The sequence below is a fragment of the Opisthocomus hoazin genome, chromosome 16, assembly GCF_030867145.1.
Source record: "Opisthocomus hoazin isolate bOpiHoa1 chromosome 16, bOpiHoa1.hap1, whole genome shotgun sequence".
Taxonomy (NCBI): Eukaryota; Metazoa; Chordata; class Aves; order Opisthocomiformes; family Opisthocomidae; genus Opisthocomus; species Opisthocomus hoazin.
Window position 1 is genome coordinate 13,762,733 of NC_134429.1, and position 19,199 is coordinate 13,781,931.

The window sequence follows — 19,199 nt, forward strand, 5'->3', positions numbered from 1 at the left end:
AGATCAGCAGATAGGAAGTAGTTGGTAGGTCAACACATTTCATTCCCCCTTTCAACCTCCTTCCTAGCCCAGTGAAACAAAAGTTGCTCTGTTTGAGCTGGTATCTGTAATTGCACAGACTGCTACCTTTGTTCAAACAGAGAAAGCCTTTCTGCACCCAATGCTGAAAGTTCCTGCATACTTTTAGGAAGTACAAAGTGTAGATAATCCACTGAAGTATGTCAGTCTTATCCCCATATATTTACAAAGCCTGGTAGTACTAACTCACAGTTGGTCCTCCGAAGAAAAGCATTCCAGTGTATCCCAGAATCCTGGCAGCATTTTGCATATCATGAGAACTGGAGGCTAAATCCTACAGCCTCAAAAGCGTTCATGGCGTAAGGGTTTGCTCCTCCACCCCTTCCCCTCTCTTGCCCCCAGGGCAAAGTCAGACAAGTTCTTTCAGGAGTTCTCCATGGGAGAGGCACGCCAAAGACAGATTACTGCAAGAGTGAAAGGTGTGGCTGTTCAGTGTGAAAAACCAATCTTTGCTTCAGAAAGGAAAAAGAACCTTTTGATGCCTGAAGTAGGTCAAAATACTTAACCCAGCCCCTTAGTGACACTTGTATAAAAGTAAGCAAACAAAGCAGGCCAGTGGTAAAATTTTCTCAATTCCCACAGTGGAAAGTGAATATCAAAGCTGCAAGGGATAGGTGTAAGAAAGATTACAGGTAATCACAGGTAATCACGAGAGAGTAAGCGCATTTACCTATTGTACACAAACCTTTTCTAGATTAGTATTTAGAAGTTCTAAAGACATTAGACTCTAAGAATCTAATTTAAAGTTAATCCTGCCACCATGGTAAAGACAAAATGCAGACTTTATTATAAACTGGTTTGAGTTAAGGCCAGGAGTAATATACAGTAATGAGATTAAAAGTTAGGTCTAAAGATACTTCAGAAGGAGACTGAAAGAGTGAATTCCAATTCCTTCAGTCTAGAGTCAGAACTTTTATTATTTTATACGTTGACTTAGCACTCAATGGGATTAACATTATTCACCTAAACCACCGTCAATTCCAGTTGTACCCCAGTCACCCTTTTTTTCCCCTCTGAAGAAAACAGAACAGCACCTAAAAAGTCGTAAAGTGAGTAAACACCTGTCTCCTATTCAATAGAGGCCTTATTTGGAAAGAAAATTTGTAATTTTCTGTCTGCATACAGGCATTAAAGAGCAGCTCCTTCTAAAGAAGTGAACAAATGCCTACTGTTCTCACAGTCAGGACTATTTAAGGACAGCAGGTGGCCCCATGCTGACTTTTTTCCAGTGGTTTTTCCAATTGCTTTCGTCTGCAACACGAACCGCGCCTCCAGACTGCCTTGGGAGCAACACTTCTCAGCTCTCTTGTACAGAACAGTTGAGGAAGGGGAAGGGTTAGGGTTGTTTGCAAGAAGAGGTCACGCAGGAGTCAGCCTTTACAATCCCATTAACGCTGGGACAGGGTCAAACGGAGTGCACGTTCCAGCCCAGGCACCAAGTGGCCACAAGCTGACACCCTGCAAAGGTCCAGCGAAGCATCTGGGGGGGGAAACGACCGCGTTTGAATGGTGAATGTCTGCCACACCATGTGTTAGAACCGGCCTCGGCTCCAGGGAGCCAAAGCACACAAAGAAATATCCAGCAATAAAACTCTCCGGCTGCAAAGCAGAACAAAGTGGGCATACCTGGAGGAGGAGGGGAGAGGAGTACGTTTTTTAAAGCTGGGTGTTTGAGGTAAGGCTCTGAAGGTATCTACCAACAGAAATATAATACTCCATTCCGTAAAAGTAGCTCGTGTGCTGCTGCCTCCATTTGCTTGGCATGCCACCTCTATAATCCAGATTCATATAAAAATGTCCACAGAGATCTCAGGAAATTGTGGGGAGGGTAGATACGCAGGTGCAGAAAGCCCTTTTGTACTGCAAGCACAGCAGACAGGATGAAGGGATTGAAAGTCAGTAAGTAACATCGCACAGGAAAAAAAAATTACTGGATCTGTCCAACAAAAATGCCATGAGCCGACAGGGCACTCAATGTAGCTGAAGGTTTACTGTTCACACGTTTTCCTTCCAAAATGCTGCATTATTATTTTTACTTACTGCATATACCTCTCAGGGTAGAGTTCTTTACATGTCATAAGCTAAATGTTCATATAATATAGTTAAACATTTACTATGACAGAAAGTTATGTTGACACTGAATGGTAAGAATGTTTGGTTTTGTAAAGCTAAAAACAATCAAAAGTTTAGATTACAGGGCAACGTTAGAAGTAAAGGACATATGAAATTAAAAACATGGATCCAACGCAGTATTATTTCCATCACCTGACCTGGTGAAAGTAACTCCTAAAATTGCCTGGTTCAACCAACAGTTAACTGACAAGTCTCCTACTTCTTAACTAACAAATTGGAAAAATCAGACCAAACATAAATGTATGGAAAAGAAGAATTCAAAAGCTACAAACTGGGTCCCAATAGAACTGGATTATTTTTTAGAGTTTGTCTTTATACGTATGTGATTATTTGTGTAACAGAGTGCCTAATCTTGAAATGCTGAGCAGTTTTACCTTCCCGTGGAGAAGGCTGGCCCCCTGCTTTAAGCTAAATCATCATGAGTATTTCATCAGCAACTCTACTTATTTGGGGGACTATATGCAATCCCACTACAAGTTCTGTAAAAAATAATAAATACCATTTTATCAATTAGATGCTATACTCCAAAGGAAACTTAATTAGCCCTCTGATGCTGGACTGGTTCTGAACTTTGGCAGTAAGCTATGATCACTGCTATGTGAACTGGAGCTAAGTTTACTCCACATTCTTACATAGACCTGTGATAGGCCACGATAGTCCTGTTACCAGTCCAGGGGACTTGGCATTTTGCTGCACTGTCACATTGGCAGAATACAGGAATAAAGTGGACAAAACGGTAAATGCATTAGAAGCCCTGATGAATGCAGAATGCCACAAGGAACCTTTACAAGCCCAAGGAAGACACAGGCAGACAGACAACCCCAGCTCTTGCAGGAACATCACAGAAAAGGAAGACTAGGGGGAGTGTTTAAATTTGTTAAACTGGAAGAAGGCTTACAACAAAAACAGACATGGAAAGATAAGGAAGAACAACATTTCAAACTCTGTCATTATAAACTGCCCTCCAGAAAGGCCTAAAATATGCTCCAGATCAGCCAGGTGCATAATATGATGCAGCTCTTGACTGAAAAAAATAATTTCTCCCATGAGGCTACTGGAGAAGTACTAGGAGTTAAAATAGCCTACACTAAATTCGCATATAAATTGAATGCTAGCAACAGCTCCAGACAAGCTCCCCTACAAGCGTCCTTTCTTTGCCTCCAGAAAAAGAGAATTGCTCCCCTTTTAAAACCATCTAAGAACTGTCAAAAGGAGCTTTTCTTATAAGTATTTTAGTCAAAGAAATAAAGGATAGTGCTTAGAAGAAAGCTTCAATATTTAAATGCTTAACTGGTTTCCTATCTTTTTATGTACATTTCAAAATGTTATTTTTTTAATGGTGGCTGTTGCTATGCAACAGGGCAGAATTTCTAAAATCTATTCATCTGTTGTACAAATGACAGTTTTCAGGCCATACTTAACTCTCTCAGCCTATTATGTCAAAGGAGGAGGGCGGGAATCGGAGGATTGTAAACTCCCAGAGCATGCACCTCCTAAAGGGGTACAGCTTGGCTAAAAAGGGTCTTTCACGGATTATACATTTTTTTTCTCAACATGCTATTAAAAGGAAGTAGCTACCCTACTTATAAAAAATGTGAAAACCAGCACAGGTCTAGCTAAATAAAATATCTAAATGTAGAAACAAAATTTATGATAATAACTTTTGTCCAGAAATGATCAAAACAATTCTAATCAGGTTCTGCTACAGTGACACTTTATGTAAACTAGAGGGGCTGGTCAGGCAATCACACATCAAGCTCTAGCATATTAATACGTTCCAGCTCCCTGGAAGTTGCCATGCTTTGGATGTCATTGCCTATGCCACACATACTTTTTAGGCCACTGCAATACAAAACGAAGTTAATTCACCTCAACATGAACATAAAATCAATTAAGCTATCACAGAACATGAGATAAGCTTTGCTTTCGAGTAATATCAATTATATAAACTACCTGGTCAGTATCTGAGATTTAGCTGAGGGGACAGTAATATAATATTGAGGCACAATAATTTCTTACTGTGTTCAAAGTCGGAAACAAGCACGGCTCTAGCCATAGGGTTTTCTACCTACCAGCAGAATGCAGAGCACTGGGGATCTGTAAACTACTTCTGTGAAGTGTGTGAAATTTAGACCTAAAAAACGGGCCTATTTTTGGTTGACTCACATTCACTGTGGAACAATCTTTACTTCCACTGAAAAATATTTACAGGTACACAAAAAGACTAAGATAATTGAACTGACTGACATGATGTGCAGGAGGGCTGACTGACAGCAATCTCCATGTGCATCAGTGGGAAATCTGTAATGTATTGTCTTAACTGAAATTGCTCTTAGAGGCTTAGATCCTGAAACAAATAACACGACTTGACCTAAATATGTGACTCAAAAGCAAACCATAAGCATTTTAACTGTTTTTAGTAATCTTCGTGGGTAAAGAAGCCTTTCTGACTTCATGTATGGCAGAGTAGTTCACCCCAAGCACACTGACTCCCGTTGAGATGGATCTTTAGTTGTAGTAACCATTTCAATGACAACATGAAGTACTGTCCTTGTAATTTAATTTCAATGGCTAAGAATTTTCTGTCTTTTATTTTCCCTTTTAATTGAGTCAGGAAGAGAAACTAGAATCACTTTATAGAAGTCAGATGCTTTTCTAAGTTTCTGATTTTGCAAATATGCTGGACTAAAATAAGATGACAGTGGTCAAACCCATCAGCATCGCACTTCCTCTGTGGGAGCAGTAAACAAGTGTAATGATGTCAGTAGGAGCTGGCTGACCCACTGGTGAACTCTGGGCTGTGAAGGCGATGCAAGGTGCCAGATCACTACACGCACACACACTTACCCACCCACATGCACACACGTGTGCACACATACACACACGTCCTTACAGCGTAAAGGGTGTCCCAGAGCGATCTGCAACAGTTGCACACCATCATCTAGGGAAATGAAACCCTGAAAAACCCCTTTGATGGCTAAACGTTTTGCTTTTAAAGAGGCAAACCTCTTGCTTCCATAAAGCACACATTCAAATATAAACACAACCGAGACAATAGTCTCTAAGGGACCTGGATTAAAATCAAATAACAAGCAACACAAAGAACACTCTGCAACATTGCACAATCAGCATATCTCAAAACCCAAAATCAAGTAACTCAGTTCAGTGAGACAGGACTCCCGTGTTTCCCAAGAGTCTTGGAAATGTTCTTACATCATTTCTGACAGCTCACTGTGGTCAGAGCCAGCCCTGTTCTATTACCACTTTGGGAAAGAAGTGTTTGTACCAGCTGGATGTCTTTAATATTCTACTTGGAAGCACGACCTCTTCTCTTTAAGGCAGTAAGCTGAGTTTCGTCCTCACTGGTAAGCTTCTTTTTCAGGAGGTAGGGCACAGGGAATTTGAGTTTGTACTCAACATAAAACCAAGCTGCTGAAAGTGGATGTCAGGATTTCCCATTCCCTCTCCAAACTACCACAGCCAAGTCTCGCCCAGTGAATGTAATGATGAGAGAGACAAGGCGTCTCTGTTTACTACTAGCAAGGAGATTAAAATGACCGATCTAAGACAAACACTAATTTAATCTTCATGTAGTAAATATCTGATTGTCCACTGTTACTGTTGATCCATTCTTTTTAAGGGCATGGAAAGATGAACTGTGCAGTGTTTTTACAGCAACATCTTCCACTCCCATTAATTCATTTTAAGTCTAGTATATTTGAGGTTTTTCTTAAGGTCCAGCACCCAGAGTTAAAACATCTAAGAATCTAACAATTGCTGCTTTCAGTTAAAGTAGTGCGAGTTTGCCACTTCTCAGATACGAAGAAAATTTTGAAAATGTAACTTGGGTGTACGCAGTGGTTCAATGGGCAAGCAGAATGGAAAACCAATTATAATTACTTAAAATACCATGCTGCTTTGAGTGGTAACTCCTGATTTCTTAACATAGGCCTAGCTATACAAGAGACATTTGCTGCACAGTGAAGCTTCTAAGAAACACTGAAATAAGATTTTCTTCTGTGCGTGAAGTTTTCACTTTCTGATACAAGTCAGCACTCATAGAAACTTTGCTAGCAGCTTCAGTCCAGGACTTACTGGAAAAGAGGACATATTTAAAAGACAAATGCTACCTATCAATACAACTGGTGCAAGCTGGTATCTGTGCTGACCAAGAGATGGAACTCTGACTGAATGAGAAGTCAAGCTTGAACTCTATTTGCACCTATTTTAAATGGCTGTTTCATTTAGATAAGGGCTGAAATATATTAGCCAGGTCATACCAACTGCCACTCCACCTTTATATAGGCTCTTTCTAACCTGTGGCTAAAAATATGTCATGCTACAGGATAATCACAGCCCAGAATCTTTCCAGGCATCATTTTTACACCACCTCAAAATATGTATGATTTTAAGTTGTTTAAGTGTACTCAGAGGTACAACTGCCACTGATTACGTACCGAGAGCCAGATTTATCTCAGTCTCCTATGTAAAGCACAACTAATTTCAGCAGATTTGTGCTTTCAAACACTACTTTATTGCCCTAAATGGCACATTTGCTTAGGCAGTGTTAGACAACAGAAATCCCTATGTTGATCAAAACAAGTAAGCTCTGCAGCACTGTACTCAATAAATCATAATTAAGAAGGTGGCAACACAAGGGTGGCTGTCCACAAAATCCTTTTGTAATTATGCATAGTTTATGGCTAAGCTAATAGGATGAACAATTTAAATTAGTTACAAACTCTGCCAAGGTACCCATCTATTCCCAAGCCTATTAATTAGAATCAATTTAATCCCCACTGGGATAAAGGTCAAACAACATGTATTTGACCCTTTTCTACTGGCGTCAGTGTTATCAGCCAACGGATCTGGCAGTGCCTGGGTCTGACTTGTTCGACTCTTCAGCATGTTGACATGATGCTTTGAAGAACAGAGTCTGGGCCCAGCTAAAAACATCTCTCTAATAATTTCTGCTTTATATTCCTGATAAGCACACAAGTTTAAAAATGCCAGAGTTTGTTCTCTCCAGGTGGTCAGCTCTGAGGCTGTTGTTCTCTGTCTTTAAGATTTTTCCTTTTCAGGCTCCTTTTCCTATGCAATACCTTAAAGCGGCAATGGTATTAGATTTGTATCTTCAATTCATTCCAGAAATGAAAGTGAAAATGAACATTAACAACTAACCGACATTTGTTAATGGATTTTAAAACAAGCACTCAAAACCAATAATCATGAGCTGACATTTCCAAACTGTCCAGAAGGAAAGATACAGAATTTCTACACACTTGTCCCAAAGTTACAGGAAGGAAATGAACTGTTGTCTTTTTTCTTCTCCCCATAGTTCCTGTAGAATTAACTGGCTATTTCTGTGGAGTTCATCATCATCATCTATTTGTCCTAGTTCTTTTCTTGGAAAAATTGTCATAATACTTTCACACCTCTCAGGCTACTGTAAAATTAAGTTGCTGGTCTTGGCTATTGTAGTATGATGTAAAATCAGCTAGTTCCTGATGTACTGCCTTTGTGTATGTTCTCTTTGAATGCTGCTGATCTGTCTAAGGAATATAACTCCGAGCCTGTTCAGAGTTTTCTAAGTTCCTCCTTCATCTTTTTACTATCCACGGCATAGTATCAACCCTATCAAGACATGTTTCCACAGCAGCGTAAAAAACCAAAATTAAAAAAAAAATATTTAATTCCTTCTAAACCTTTTAGTGAGAATGCTTAGAAATGTATGCAGGGCTTATGGTCACTCTTAAAGCAAATTGTTGTGCCAGACTAATTAGACATTTGCTCAACAGCATGTTTAATTCATTTTATAATGCAGTAAAAACTACCTAAGTATGTCAGTGCTTCAGATAGAAATAGTTCTACAAATCCGAAACAACTTTTTCCTGGTCTGTGCCAGACTCATGGTATACATACAACACAGAAATACACAGCAGCACATTTACAAGTCACTACAGGTCATGAAACCATGCAAATAAAATAGGGATGAATCACTTCAGATAAGTACAGTGAAATATAGACCAAACCCATCTTGTCAGCCATGAAATTCAGAAAAGCAGCCTTTTTCCTGTCTTTGGTACAAGTAAGACTAAGATCACAGAATCACAGAAAGGCTGTGGCTGGACGGGACCTCTAGAGGTCATCGGGTCCAGCCTCCCTGCTCAAAATCCTACACCTAGTCTACCTCTTTGACCAGGCCAACTCTCATTTTGAATTTCACTGCCTCTTCTTCAAGCTTTCCAGATCTAAGCTGCTGTCTTCACTTTCAAGGTCACTACCTCACATTACTGATCATCCTCCATTTAGCACCAGAGCTTCCACTGCAACCTTTACCCTCCCAGCATTAATTTTTCAAACAACCTTTGTGTCTTCTGCCACAGTGTCTGCACATCTGTAAACATTCCCTAAAACTCTTTATTGCTGCTCTTCAAATCCCACCTTAAAACCCCCATTGCTGTGATGCATTTCCAAAAACCTAAAAACGGCTAAAGGAGTGGTGCTGAAATCACTTGCTTTACAACCCCATCCGTACAGACTTCTGTGTTTGTACTCAGCTGTTGCCTTTTGGTTTGTATCTACACTGTAAACCCTGAGGTAGGCATCATATTTTTCTCTTGGTCTTATACAGCACATTTAGCTTCTTTATGCTAAACAATTTCTGGTGCATGAGTGGGTTTGAGGCACTGCAACAACATTAATATATAACCTCGTCTTTAAAACTTACCTCAACATTTCTTACAGCATTGACACAGTCCTTATATTTTGTGGGAAGCCTCGTTTAACTGTCTTGATGCCAATCCTTAAGCATTTTTAAAAGTGCTGGATTTTGGTGTGCCAACACAGCACGGTCTCACTGGGACGGTATTTTCACATGACATCACTGTATCCTGACATGAGATGACAAGCCGGTTACTCTGCAAGTTCCACTTCTTGTTAGCATTGTTTATGCTCTTTACAACGTACTCAGTAATAAAAGACAGGAATGTTCTAAATTATAAGCTAAATTATAAGCAGCCGGAATGCTGCTTTACAGACATCAACAGATCCGATATCTGATAAATTCTGGCTGTGCTTGCCAACCAGAGACACTTATTCAGCACGTTCTTCAAACTGCTGGCCTTGGCACTGGCACACAGAACAGGCTTAATGCCATCTAAGCTTGGGACTTGAAACAAGTGTTCTTCTGCCCATCCTTAAATTCAATCAAAAAGGAAGTGAGCTGCCAACAGGAAGCCATTACGTAAAGCTGCTGTCAGTATATAATCTTCAGAGAAAGAAAGCCTTTCTGGAGACCATAAAGCAACTCAATCAAATCTATGCCCTCATAGTTTACCAAAAGTTCCAAATTAATACATTCTTTTGCATGACATGGAAAAACATTCACTCCCCAATTGTTTTCCCATGCTTCTGGTTACTGGTAAGTTATGACATGTTCTAATAGTTTGCTGTAAGATTAAGTGCTTACATTTAAATAAAATTCAAGTGACCATCGTTCAAATTATGCCTGAAACTGTTCAGTTCCTATGGTTTTTATTTCAGTCACACAACAGGAGAAATTAATCACCTAGAACCTGATATTTGCACATGGGTTAAATATTCTCATTATATTAAAATATCTACAACACAGAAAACACAAAATTCCTTTTAGATTACATTACCTTTCTCACTTTGAAACATGTCAGACTGCCTTTTCAAAATGGCTAGTTACTTCTTTGCATTGCTAAACTACTACAGAGAAATCCACAGTGCATAAAAAGCTTTCAGGACGTGGACAGATGCTCTCTTGACAACACTATCTCAGTACTGGAATCTAAAAATTTATGGGTACATTTTACACTGAGCCTTTTAAAAATTATTATACACCAGGCCAGCTCAACATCTGTTTGTGCAGTACATTTGCATACTGCATTTGCATTGGGTACACTGGAACCGTGTCCATTTCTTTTATAAACTTAATTTTACAGGCTTTGTGATTTCATTATATTAAATCATGGTGCCTGTTAAAAACAAGTACATGGTGATTAATCATGTTCTGTGGAAAACCAGTTCCTCCCAGGTCTGAAATTCTTAATTTTAAATCAGCTCTTTTCCGTATATCAGAACTAATCTCCTCTGGGGTGGCCAGATCAGGTCTATTCATGCTCTGAACTCAGAGTGAATCGCAGGATACATGTCAGAAATCAGTTATTACTTGCAGAATACAAGTGTCTTCTTGATGACTGGCCCAGCTACAGTGGATTTAGAACCTGACAGACAGCAAACAGAAGGACTTACTGAGTTCAGGTATGCTACCTCATCCCTTCCTCACTCCTCCAGCACATTATCAGAAATTATACGCTTTCATACATAGCAAAAGAAATGTTTTCAAGTTTGGAACACTACAGCCCATCTGGGTGAAACTCCATGGCAGATTAAAATGCCTGTGTGTTAAGAATTTGATGTCAGATTCTTCTTCAGGCAAGAGCTAAGTATCAAATACAGTTTACTAACTTTTAGCATCAGTCTTGGTATTTTGCCCTCACCTCAGGAGATTAGTATTAATTTCATTTCCAGCTCTAGTCACAATGCAGTTATCTTTCACCATATAGTATTGGTATATGTTATAAAAGAATTTTTTAAATGTATATAATACCAATTCATACAAACCAGGACAATAATAAGTTAACATGATTCATAAAGACCAAAGTGAAATATCCACAGAACTACAGATGCAGTTTGTGTAGATAATGTGGGAGGAGAATGCCATTGTAGAAGCTCATTTCGAAACTTGCCAAATTTTCCGTTACTGGGAATACAAGGCTAAATTCTAAGACCTGACACCATTTTTTACATAACCTCTCTGCAATAGTCTCATCCTAAACAGAATTTATAGCCTAAAATCTCACCCAGCTAAAACTCTCCAATTCTACAAGGCTCTCAAACACCCGCAATTCCTCTGAGGTTTTCAGTTCTGCTGAATTCCATGGAACACTGAAAGAAACCAGCTCTAGGTTTCGGCAGCAGAATGGGCTTGCACACCTCCATCCCTTCCTCAGTGCTCCTTCCTCCACTGACTTCTTATTGCCATCCCCATTGTAACTGAACTGAAAGAGGACAGCACGCTCAAATGACAAGGTGTCTTCCCAAATGAAGACATGAAGTTCTGTCTTTGAAAATGTTGTGAAAGTAATGGCGGAAAGAACAGTTGAGATTTCAGGGGTTTTTTTGTAGCCTCAGGAGTGACATAAGCAAAATACAAACCAAAACAACACCACCACCACCACCTCTGACCCTTTTTCAAAACAAAGTTTTCAAGCAGTGCCTTCAGGATCTTTGTTCACCATCCCAAAATAGTCACTGTATTATTGCATTTGTGGCATTCTACAGCTGCCCACCACATTGCCATCCTGTTAAAAGTACCTTGCAGACTTGCAGACATAACTGTCTAGACTCCAGTGCTGACAGAGCGAGGTCATGCCTATCAAGTAGTACATTCCATGCAAGAGCGAAGCTTCCGTTTCTTGTTTTTGTTGGTGATGCCAGCTCCTTGCCATCTAGTAAGGGCTCTTGTCTGTCCTGATATTCCAGACTGCTTACCTCACCGGCCACACAAGCATGCAAACCCTTCAAGTCGCCCAGTCTCCTGCAGTACAGGAAGCGAATGTCCAGAGGACAAAACAGCGAGAGATCTTTCAGCGTATTTACGAGGTCATTTCTTGCACAGTGATGAATGCGAAGAACTCTCAACAGGGTTAACAGGAATTGCTCAACTCTTCTCTGCAGTACTGTCACACTAACATGTGGCCAGGGCTGCCCCTAACCCATTTGGTATTTTGGAGACATCTCTCACGCCAAAACACCCCCGGATTCCCTAGAAGCCCTCTTGTTTATTCATCAATAGCTACTGCTACCAAAAGGGCAAACACATCACAGCTGGGGGAGAGAAGGCAAAATATAAGGACAAAATATACATACTTTGAAAGAAACCGAGATCACAGAAATGATTACAAAGGAACAATAGAAAAGCAGTGCTGTGTAAGACCCCTTGTAGACACGCTACCGAAAATCCATACTGCCAATTTCTGAGCCCAGAGCCCTCAGTGTAAACAAAAAACCTAAGTAAAATCAATGGCTTCTGACAAGTCTCCCAACAGTAAAGACCTAAGAAACCCTTCCAAAGTCACTGTTAGATAACCTTGAATACTAAAATACATACTGGAGTTGGGGAATCTGTTTCTATCATATAATTGTATCTTTTCCTGTTACTTTTATTGGGTTTTCGTGATATTTAATAATCCAGAATGCCCAAGAACCAAATATCTCTTTCCTGTTCAGTCAGACATTAGATTAAATAATCTGTGAACAAAGTAAATTAAGATTACAAGGAAAATTCTTAGACATCAAGGAAATGCCCTGAAAGAAAATCTAACAAAGAACAAGACATACAAATGACATACAAAAGACATACGAATCAAAACTTCATCACTGGAGACCATCAAAACACGGGCTGACAACTCTCTGGCAAGGGCACTATAATAGCAAATGCTGTAGGAAAAGCAAATGGCTTAGAGGAAACCAGAAGCATTTTCCAACTGTAACCACCAGTGAATGAACCCATTCAGCTCCTGCATCCCCTGGACTGCTCACATCTGCACAGGGCTGTTCTTCCACCTAAGAAATACTGCTGAAAGGCGCCAGTCTTCCCAGTGCTAACTCGATTATATTCGAGTATATTCTTTGGAAAACACCATTAGGCTTTGTAAGTGGATTTTTATTTCATAGGCGTTAAATCATAAACTCATAAAAATATCTCCTTCACCCTTTTCATTAACGCAGATATACTTTGCCGTTTTGGCTAACCGCAGAATATCAAAAGCTAAGAGCCTTAACAAAGCTACCAATGTATGAGACCGGGGCAGAGCTGATGCTCTATTGGGCAAATACTTTTAAGGTGCAGTCAAAAACCTCAAGAGTTAAGGCCAACAATACTGAAAATTTTGAATCTTGCAAGCAACCAAGAAGGAATCAAAAGCAAAAAAGTATGTTTCTCCAGCAATTCAGCTTCAGCAAAGTAACGCCTCAGCTGGCACTTCTGAATCTGGACACATCTCCGTGGAACAGCATGAAAGTTGATTTACAGTACTTGAGTACTTCCAGAGAAAATTCAGTGCTATTCATCCCTCATAGTAACACAAACATGTCCTGTATCATCTGTAAACCACTCTTTCTCTGCACACAGCAAATTTACATGCTTTTGGTTTTTTCCATAAGTGCTACAGGAAGCATTTGAATACACAATGCCTCCCATGATCAAGTAGTTTTTGAAAACTTCTACAAAAGTAAAAATGGAGTATGGACCCTTTGACCTCTTCTTAGTATACATCTGAACAAGGATGGTCTAACGATTAAAGTCTCTCACTGCCTAAAAATCGCTAGTAGTCTTAATTGAAAAAAACCAGAAGATACACACTTCCAAAAGTGAAAATACAACTGACACTGCTTTGTCCCCTTATTGGCCATTTCATCAGAGAGGCCAATGGACAACAACCATGAGAAAAGAAACATCACCATAGAAGGAAAAGTCTCCTAGACATTTACCTGTCTGTGTCATATCTAAGGTACAATGGCAGCACAATGGACTTGAGGCATGGGGGTAGAGAATGGGAATCAGGATGGATTTACATCATCATGCCCAAGAGACGTCCGTTCTGTCAGATTGAGAATTTCTGTCTCCATGCTCATCTACCAAGCAGAACATGTTGGACTTTCATTTGCATAAACCCTTTTTTGATATATTTCTTGCCATGTTCATAGCTTTAAATGCAAGAACAAATTTTACAGTAAAATGTTGCAGATGTGACAATTCGTAATATCAGTGAGATACAATCTTACCTGAAAACTGCTCCGATACATCTCATTTGTGATTAACAAAACCAGACTCCGAAAACAGTGTAAGATGAAATCCAATCCAGTCTAATTATCAGCGGAAATTTCATATGCTAACAGTCTCAACTAACCTATCTTTCAGAAGATTCTAATCTCAAAAATATGGTTATATATCGCCGCCTACCTCCAAAACTGCGCCACTATGTCTGCGTGCGCAAGCGCTGTGATGACTTTTTCAAGGTACACTGGACACTCACTATTAGAATCTGAATCTGTATGTTACTGATTCCATTTACCTCTATGTCACACTGTGCTGGGTCTCAGAATTTCATGCCTTTGGTGGAAGTGTTCTCCTGAACTTGGAATATTGTGACTACACCATCTGATAACCAGCATCTGTCATGAATTATTAATTATGATCAATAATTCAAGCTTTGCATATAGTTGTAAAACAGTTAACTCCGTAAGAAGACAACAGAAAAACAGAATAGTTAATTTTAACAAGCCTTATTGAAAGATAAATTGCCAGCCACTTCAAGTCTTTTTAATTTCTTTCGGATTGTTTGAGACAAAGCATAACATCAAGGAGTAGTGCCAAACAGACGTCTTGCATTCTATATGGAGACTGCACTAAATTCACAAAGTTAGGGTTGATCACAGAAGGCAGGAAAGAAATGAAATCTTGGAGAAAAGGGAATGGAAACTACTACACCTATGTAAAACTGTCATTAAAAATGTTAAGGAAGAAAAGAACAAGCCTACTTCAGTGCTGCAGTGAAAACATGCCACTGCCAAGGGCCAAAAGGCAGTGCCACCACCAGAAAGGATCAAAACTTCCTTACTTTGACTTACTGGATAGCCATGATATAACTGACAGGGGAATCTAACTCTGATTCGGTAAAAGCAAAACCTGAAATACCTTGATGACAGACATGAAAAAACCCATGAGGCAAAACCCCCCAAACCTCTAAACAGTAACTAGCAACCACGCATTTCACAACATCGCAAGACAAGTACAAAGGTTCCCAATAATTATTTTCATTTATTTCTTCCTTCTAACATACGTGGAGATTTTATAGATAAGGCATACATATGAACTACAGTCTATAACTGTTTACAGTAATTTCATCCTCAGCTCTGTATCTTACATAGCTCCCTCTCCTTTTGGCCCATGTCACCTGGCTCATTAGGGCTGCCCGCCATTGTTCAGCTCCCAGCCGAACCGCAGCTAAGCAGCTCTTGAATTAGCTGTAGAAATGGTGGTACTTCAATATCAGAGCTCAGCATAGCAACCAGACGGACTAAATAAATAAATAATGAAGCATGGTGTTCCAACAGATAATATAAATACACTTTCAGCAAATTGCTCGGGTCCAAAGGTCAGTCAACTTGTTTGCTCTGTCTCCAAGAATTTGTAAATCTCAACATGATGTTTAAACACAAGCATATACAAACATCAAAGTTCAATGCTGACAAATTTTACACCTGAAAGCTGTATGCCAGAATTGCTCTATACCACACACAGAAAACTGTAATGCATGTGTAAGGAAGTGACAAAACACTATCTCAAACCAAATGCCAATTTTTCTTTAAATATATTCTCATACTGTTTTTTTCTTCTTCTTTATTCTCTCTTTGCTCTCATTCATCCTCTCTCACATGGAGCAGTATTTATGCAGCTGTCTAATTTCACGATTCCTCCCTTACATTACCCATAAAGGGGCAGACTGAAACTTTACATCTCAAGCCTTGCTTCAGGCTGTCTTTTCTGTATCCCTGACTGATTCACACACACCTGCACTTAGGAAAAGCCAAAGTTTCAAGGTAAGCCACCAGCTCCTGAGCTAGAGAATGGACCCATCAGCTACACTGGCACTTCCAGGCTGTTGTGCAGCCAGACCAACCTCTCCGCCTCTCTCCCTTTCCCTCTTTCCTAAAGGAAACGCGCACACAGTCTCACAGCTCCTACTCCTGTTGTACTTTTCTTCCTTGCTGGGGTCGCATTCATTTTACCCTTGAACAGCTCTGGGCTGGCACAGAGCCAAACACACGGGACTCCGGCAAGCACAGGCGATTGGTTTTGCACATGGGGAAGCACCGGGTGAGACTGAACTCATCTCCCCACTTTCCCGAGAGAATGCGTTATGGGGACCGAGAGCCAGAGCCCTCCCGCACGCACCGCTTGCCCCTTCCCCCGTCCCCTGCGGGGTGACACGCGTGGCAGCGGCAGCCTGGCTGTGCCCGAGTGGAGCTGAAGACGGGCTCGGTCTGCAGGGCTGGAGCCGGGAGCCCGCTGCCCCCCTCCCTGGGCACACAGCCCCTGCTCCCGGGCAGCAGCCGGGCGAACAGAGATGAGCGCTAGCACGGGAATCGCACAGCCCTCCTCTCCCTGCCACGGGAAACCCAGGCTGGAGCGAAAACCTCCCCCTTGTCCGCGGAGGGGAATTCACCAGGCGGCCCCTTTCTCACCTTTACGTTCTCTTAGATGAGATGGGGAGATGCAGGGAGGGGGGAGCGGGCAACTTCTGAAAGTTCTTGCTTCGGCAGGGGGGTTGGACTAGATGACCCACAGAGGTCCCTTCCAACCCCTACCATTCGGTGATTCTGTGAAAGGTAAGCCAGGGAAACGGCTCGGCGCGCCAGGGTCTCGCCAAACCGGTGCTCCCCCTCCCCAGCGCTCCCTCCCCGAGGCGAGGGCAAAGCCCGCGCAGCCCCCCCAGCCGGAGGGCTCCCCGGCAGCGCAGCAGGCCAACACCCCCCCCCATCCCGCTCACCTTCCCGGCCCCGCGGCGGGCGAACTCCCGGGCCAGGTGCCGGCCGATGCCCCGGCCCCCGCCGGTGACGAGCACGCTGTCCCCGGCCAGGTCCCGCAGCTTGGGCGGCAGCACGGCGCAGACGGCGGCTTTCACCACCAGGCACACCAGCTGCACGGGGAGCAGCAGTACGGCGCCCAGCCATTTCCAGATCATCCTCTCGTTCCAGGCAAGTCGGGAAGGCAAAATTCTCTTCCAGCCCTTCACAAAACCAAGTTAACCGAGACAGACAGCCGATGCCCTTCATGCACCCCCAGACGGGTGACAAGTCTTCAACCCCCTTCCGAAACTTGGGGGTAAGAGATTCTCGAATTGGAAAAATCCTTCTCTCCCCCCCTAAAAAAACTGGGGCAGGAGTAAAGTAGTGCAGAAGACCGAGTCACTCCCCTTGTTTCTTGATCGGTGTCCTCTGGGACTGTCACATGCAGGTAAAACGGTTTCCTTGCTCTTTAACTGGAAGACAGTTTTTTTAAATTAGAGAGAAAAAAAAAAAGTAGAATTAAAAGTAACCATACATCCCTCAGCTTCAAAGACCAACAGAAAAATCGAGTATCCAAATTGAAGGCTTTTACACTTTGAAAAATAAAATAAAGCAGCCTATGTCTCCAAATTTCAGCCCGCAGTGCCTTCCAGGCAGCTCATTTCTATTCTTAGACGCAGGAAATTGCTTAAATAAGACTGAATTGCCAGGACCTTTTTTTTTTTTTTTTTTTTTTTTTTTTTAAGAAAGGCTCTATTCAGGGCAAGGTTGTTGTTTTTGTTGTAATATCTATAAATATCTGCAGACGTTCTGTCCTGAGCCGGTTACAAAGGTTGAGCTGCCAACCGCCCCTCTGCCCCCTCTCCTGGTTCCTGCACTCGGAGTGCCCGCGGCCACGGAGCGGGAACTGCGCCGGGCGCTCCTTCAGCTCGGGCTCTCGCTCATCGCTCGCACCGCTCCCTCTGCCTGTCACCGCTGCGGCGCTGGGGAGGTTTTATACCCCATTAAGCCTGATTGACAGTTAAAGTGTCGGGGAGATTTCACTACTGTTTCTGTGAGTGGCTGGCTTTGCTCTCCCCTCCCCCCCGGGCGATCCCGGAGCCGCCGCACACCGACGCGCACGGCCGGGCAGGCCCCGCGCCGGGCAGGCCGGGGCTCGCTGCGCGGCGGGCCGGGATCGCTCCGCGCCGGGCCCGCAGCTCTGACCGCAGCCCGCTGTAACTCAGCCCCCGTCTCCTCCCCGCACGCACCCAGGCCGCAAAGGAGGTGCCGCGGTCTGAGCCTGACGGAGCTCTGGCAGGGAACTGCTGGCCAGAGATGAGCTGGTGTGGACCAGAAAAGCTCTTTCAGCCCTGGATTGCCAGGCTGAGCGCAGCCCAGGTTGGTAATCGTCAACATCTACTACATTGGACCGATGTTTTTCTGGACAACGTGACAACTCCTGGATTTTCCAAGCTGGAAGACGCTCGCATTGCTGAAAACTGGTGATTTAGTAGCGGGGCAATAAAAAAGACAGGCTTTGAATGCAGCAGGGAGACGCACTTTCTCACAACAAAGGGTGTTCTTCTTTCTCTCCTTTTCCAAGACTTTTCTGTCCAGTTACGAGGGCATAGTTGCAACACATGAAGGTCTCCATAGCACTTCAAACTATGTTGTAACAGGAGAAAGGGCAAAGTGTACTGCAACTAGGTCCCCGAGCTGGGTTGTCTGCACCGTTTAGCATTAGGCAGGTAAGGTCTGTTTTCAGTTGCACTGAACAAGCATTTCTGAGGAGGATCTAACTGTGCATTGGAACTGAGAGCTGCTCACACACGGTTGGTAGTTGTGGGAGCAATCAGAAATAACCCAATATGCAAAGCCTTGAGGATGTCAAAAGATGCTCAAGGATGTCCAACCTCACATTGCTGTCTTCACAGCTGAGCTGCAAAGAACTTCATTTTTATGACTGTATAGATCATTAAGAATGTGCCAAAATGAAGCCCATCCCACGCGTTAATGCAGGCGGGCCGGAGCTATATCCACTATCCTGGGAAGCCATCTAGTGGTAAAAACTAGAATTAATGAAAAATGACATCTGACAGACCTCAAACTTCTGTCTATAGTTGCTAAAGCACCGCTGGAATGGAAGTGTAAGCATCTGTACATAGGTAGCCAAGTTATATTACACAACCAATACAAGAGTTAGGGAGCTGAATCCCTTTGAAAATAAATTCAATTTTATGTTTTGGCATCAAACAGGTATTTTCCAAAACAGGCATTGTTCAAAGTGGCCATACAGTTACAGAGTGTTCCAGGGTTATTTGTTTGCAAAATGAAGAGCAGCC

General features: G+C 42.2%; 1 protein-coding gene across 4 annotated transcripts in view; it reads right to left on the reverse strand.

Moving 5' to 3' along the window:
* DHRS3 (dehydrogenase/reductase 3) overlaps positions 1-19,199 on the reverse strand; it is an 87,533-nt gene that overhangs the window by 17,247 nt on the left and 51,087 nt on the right. For 2 of the 4 annotated variants that reach the window (XM_075437617.1, XM_075437616.1), the window contains exon 6: positions 16,857-17,348. In XM_075437617.1, the coding sequence (XP_075293732.1) occupies positions 16,857-17,051 (195 nt within the window). In that variant the 5' untranslated portion in view covers positions 17,052-17,348. Of the gene's footprint in view, positions 1-16,551; positions 16,696-16,856; positions 17,918-19,199 lie in introns of those variants that run through there. The other 2 variants (XM_075437615.1, XM_075437619.1) reach the window with 2 other exon arrangements.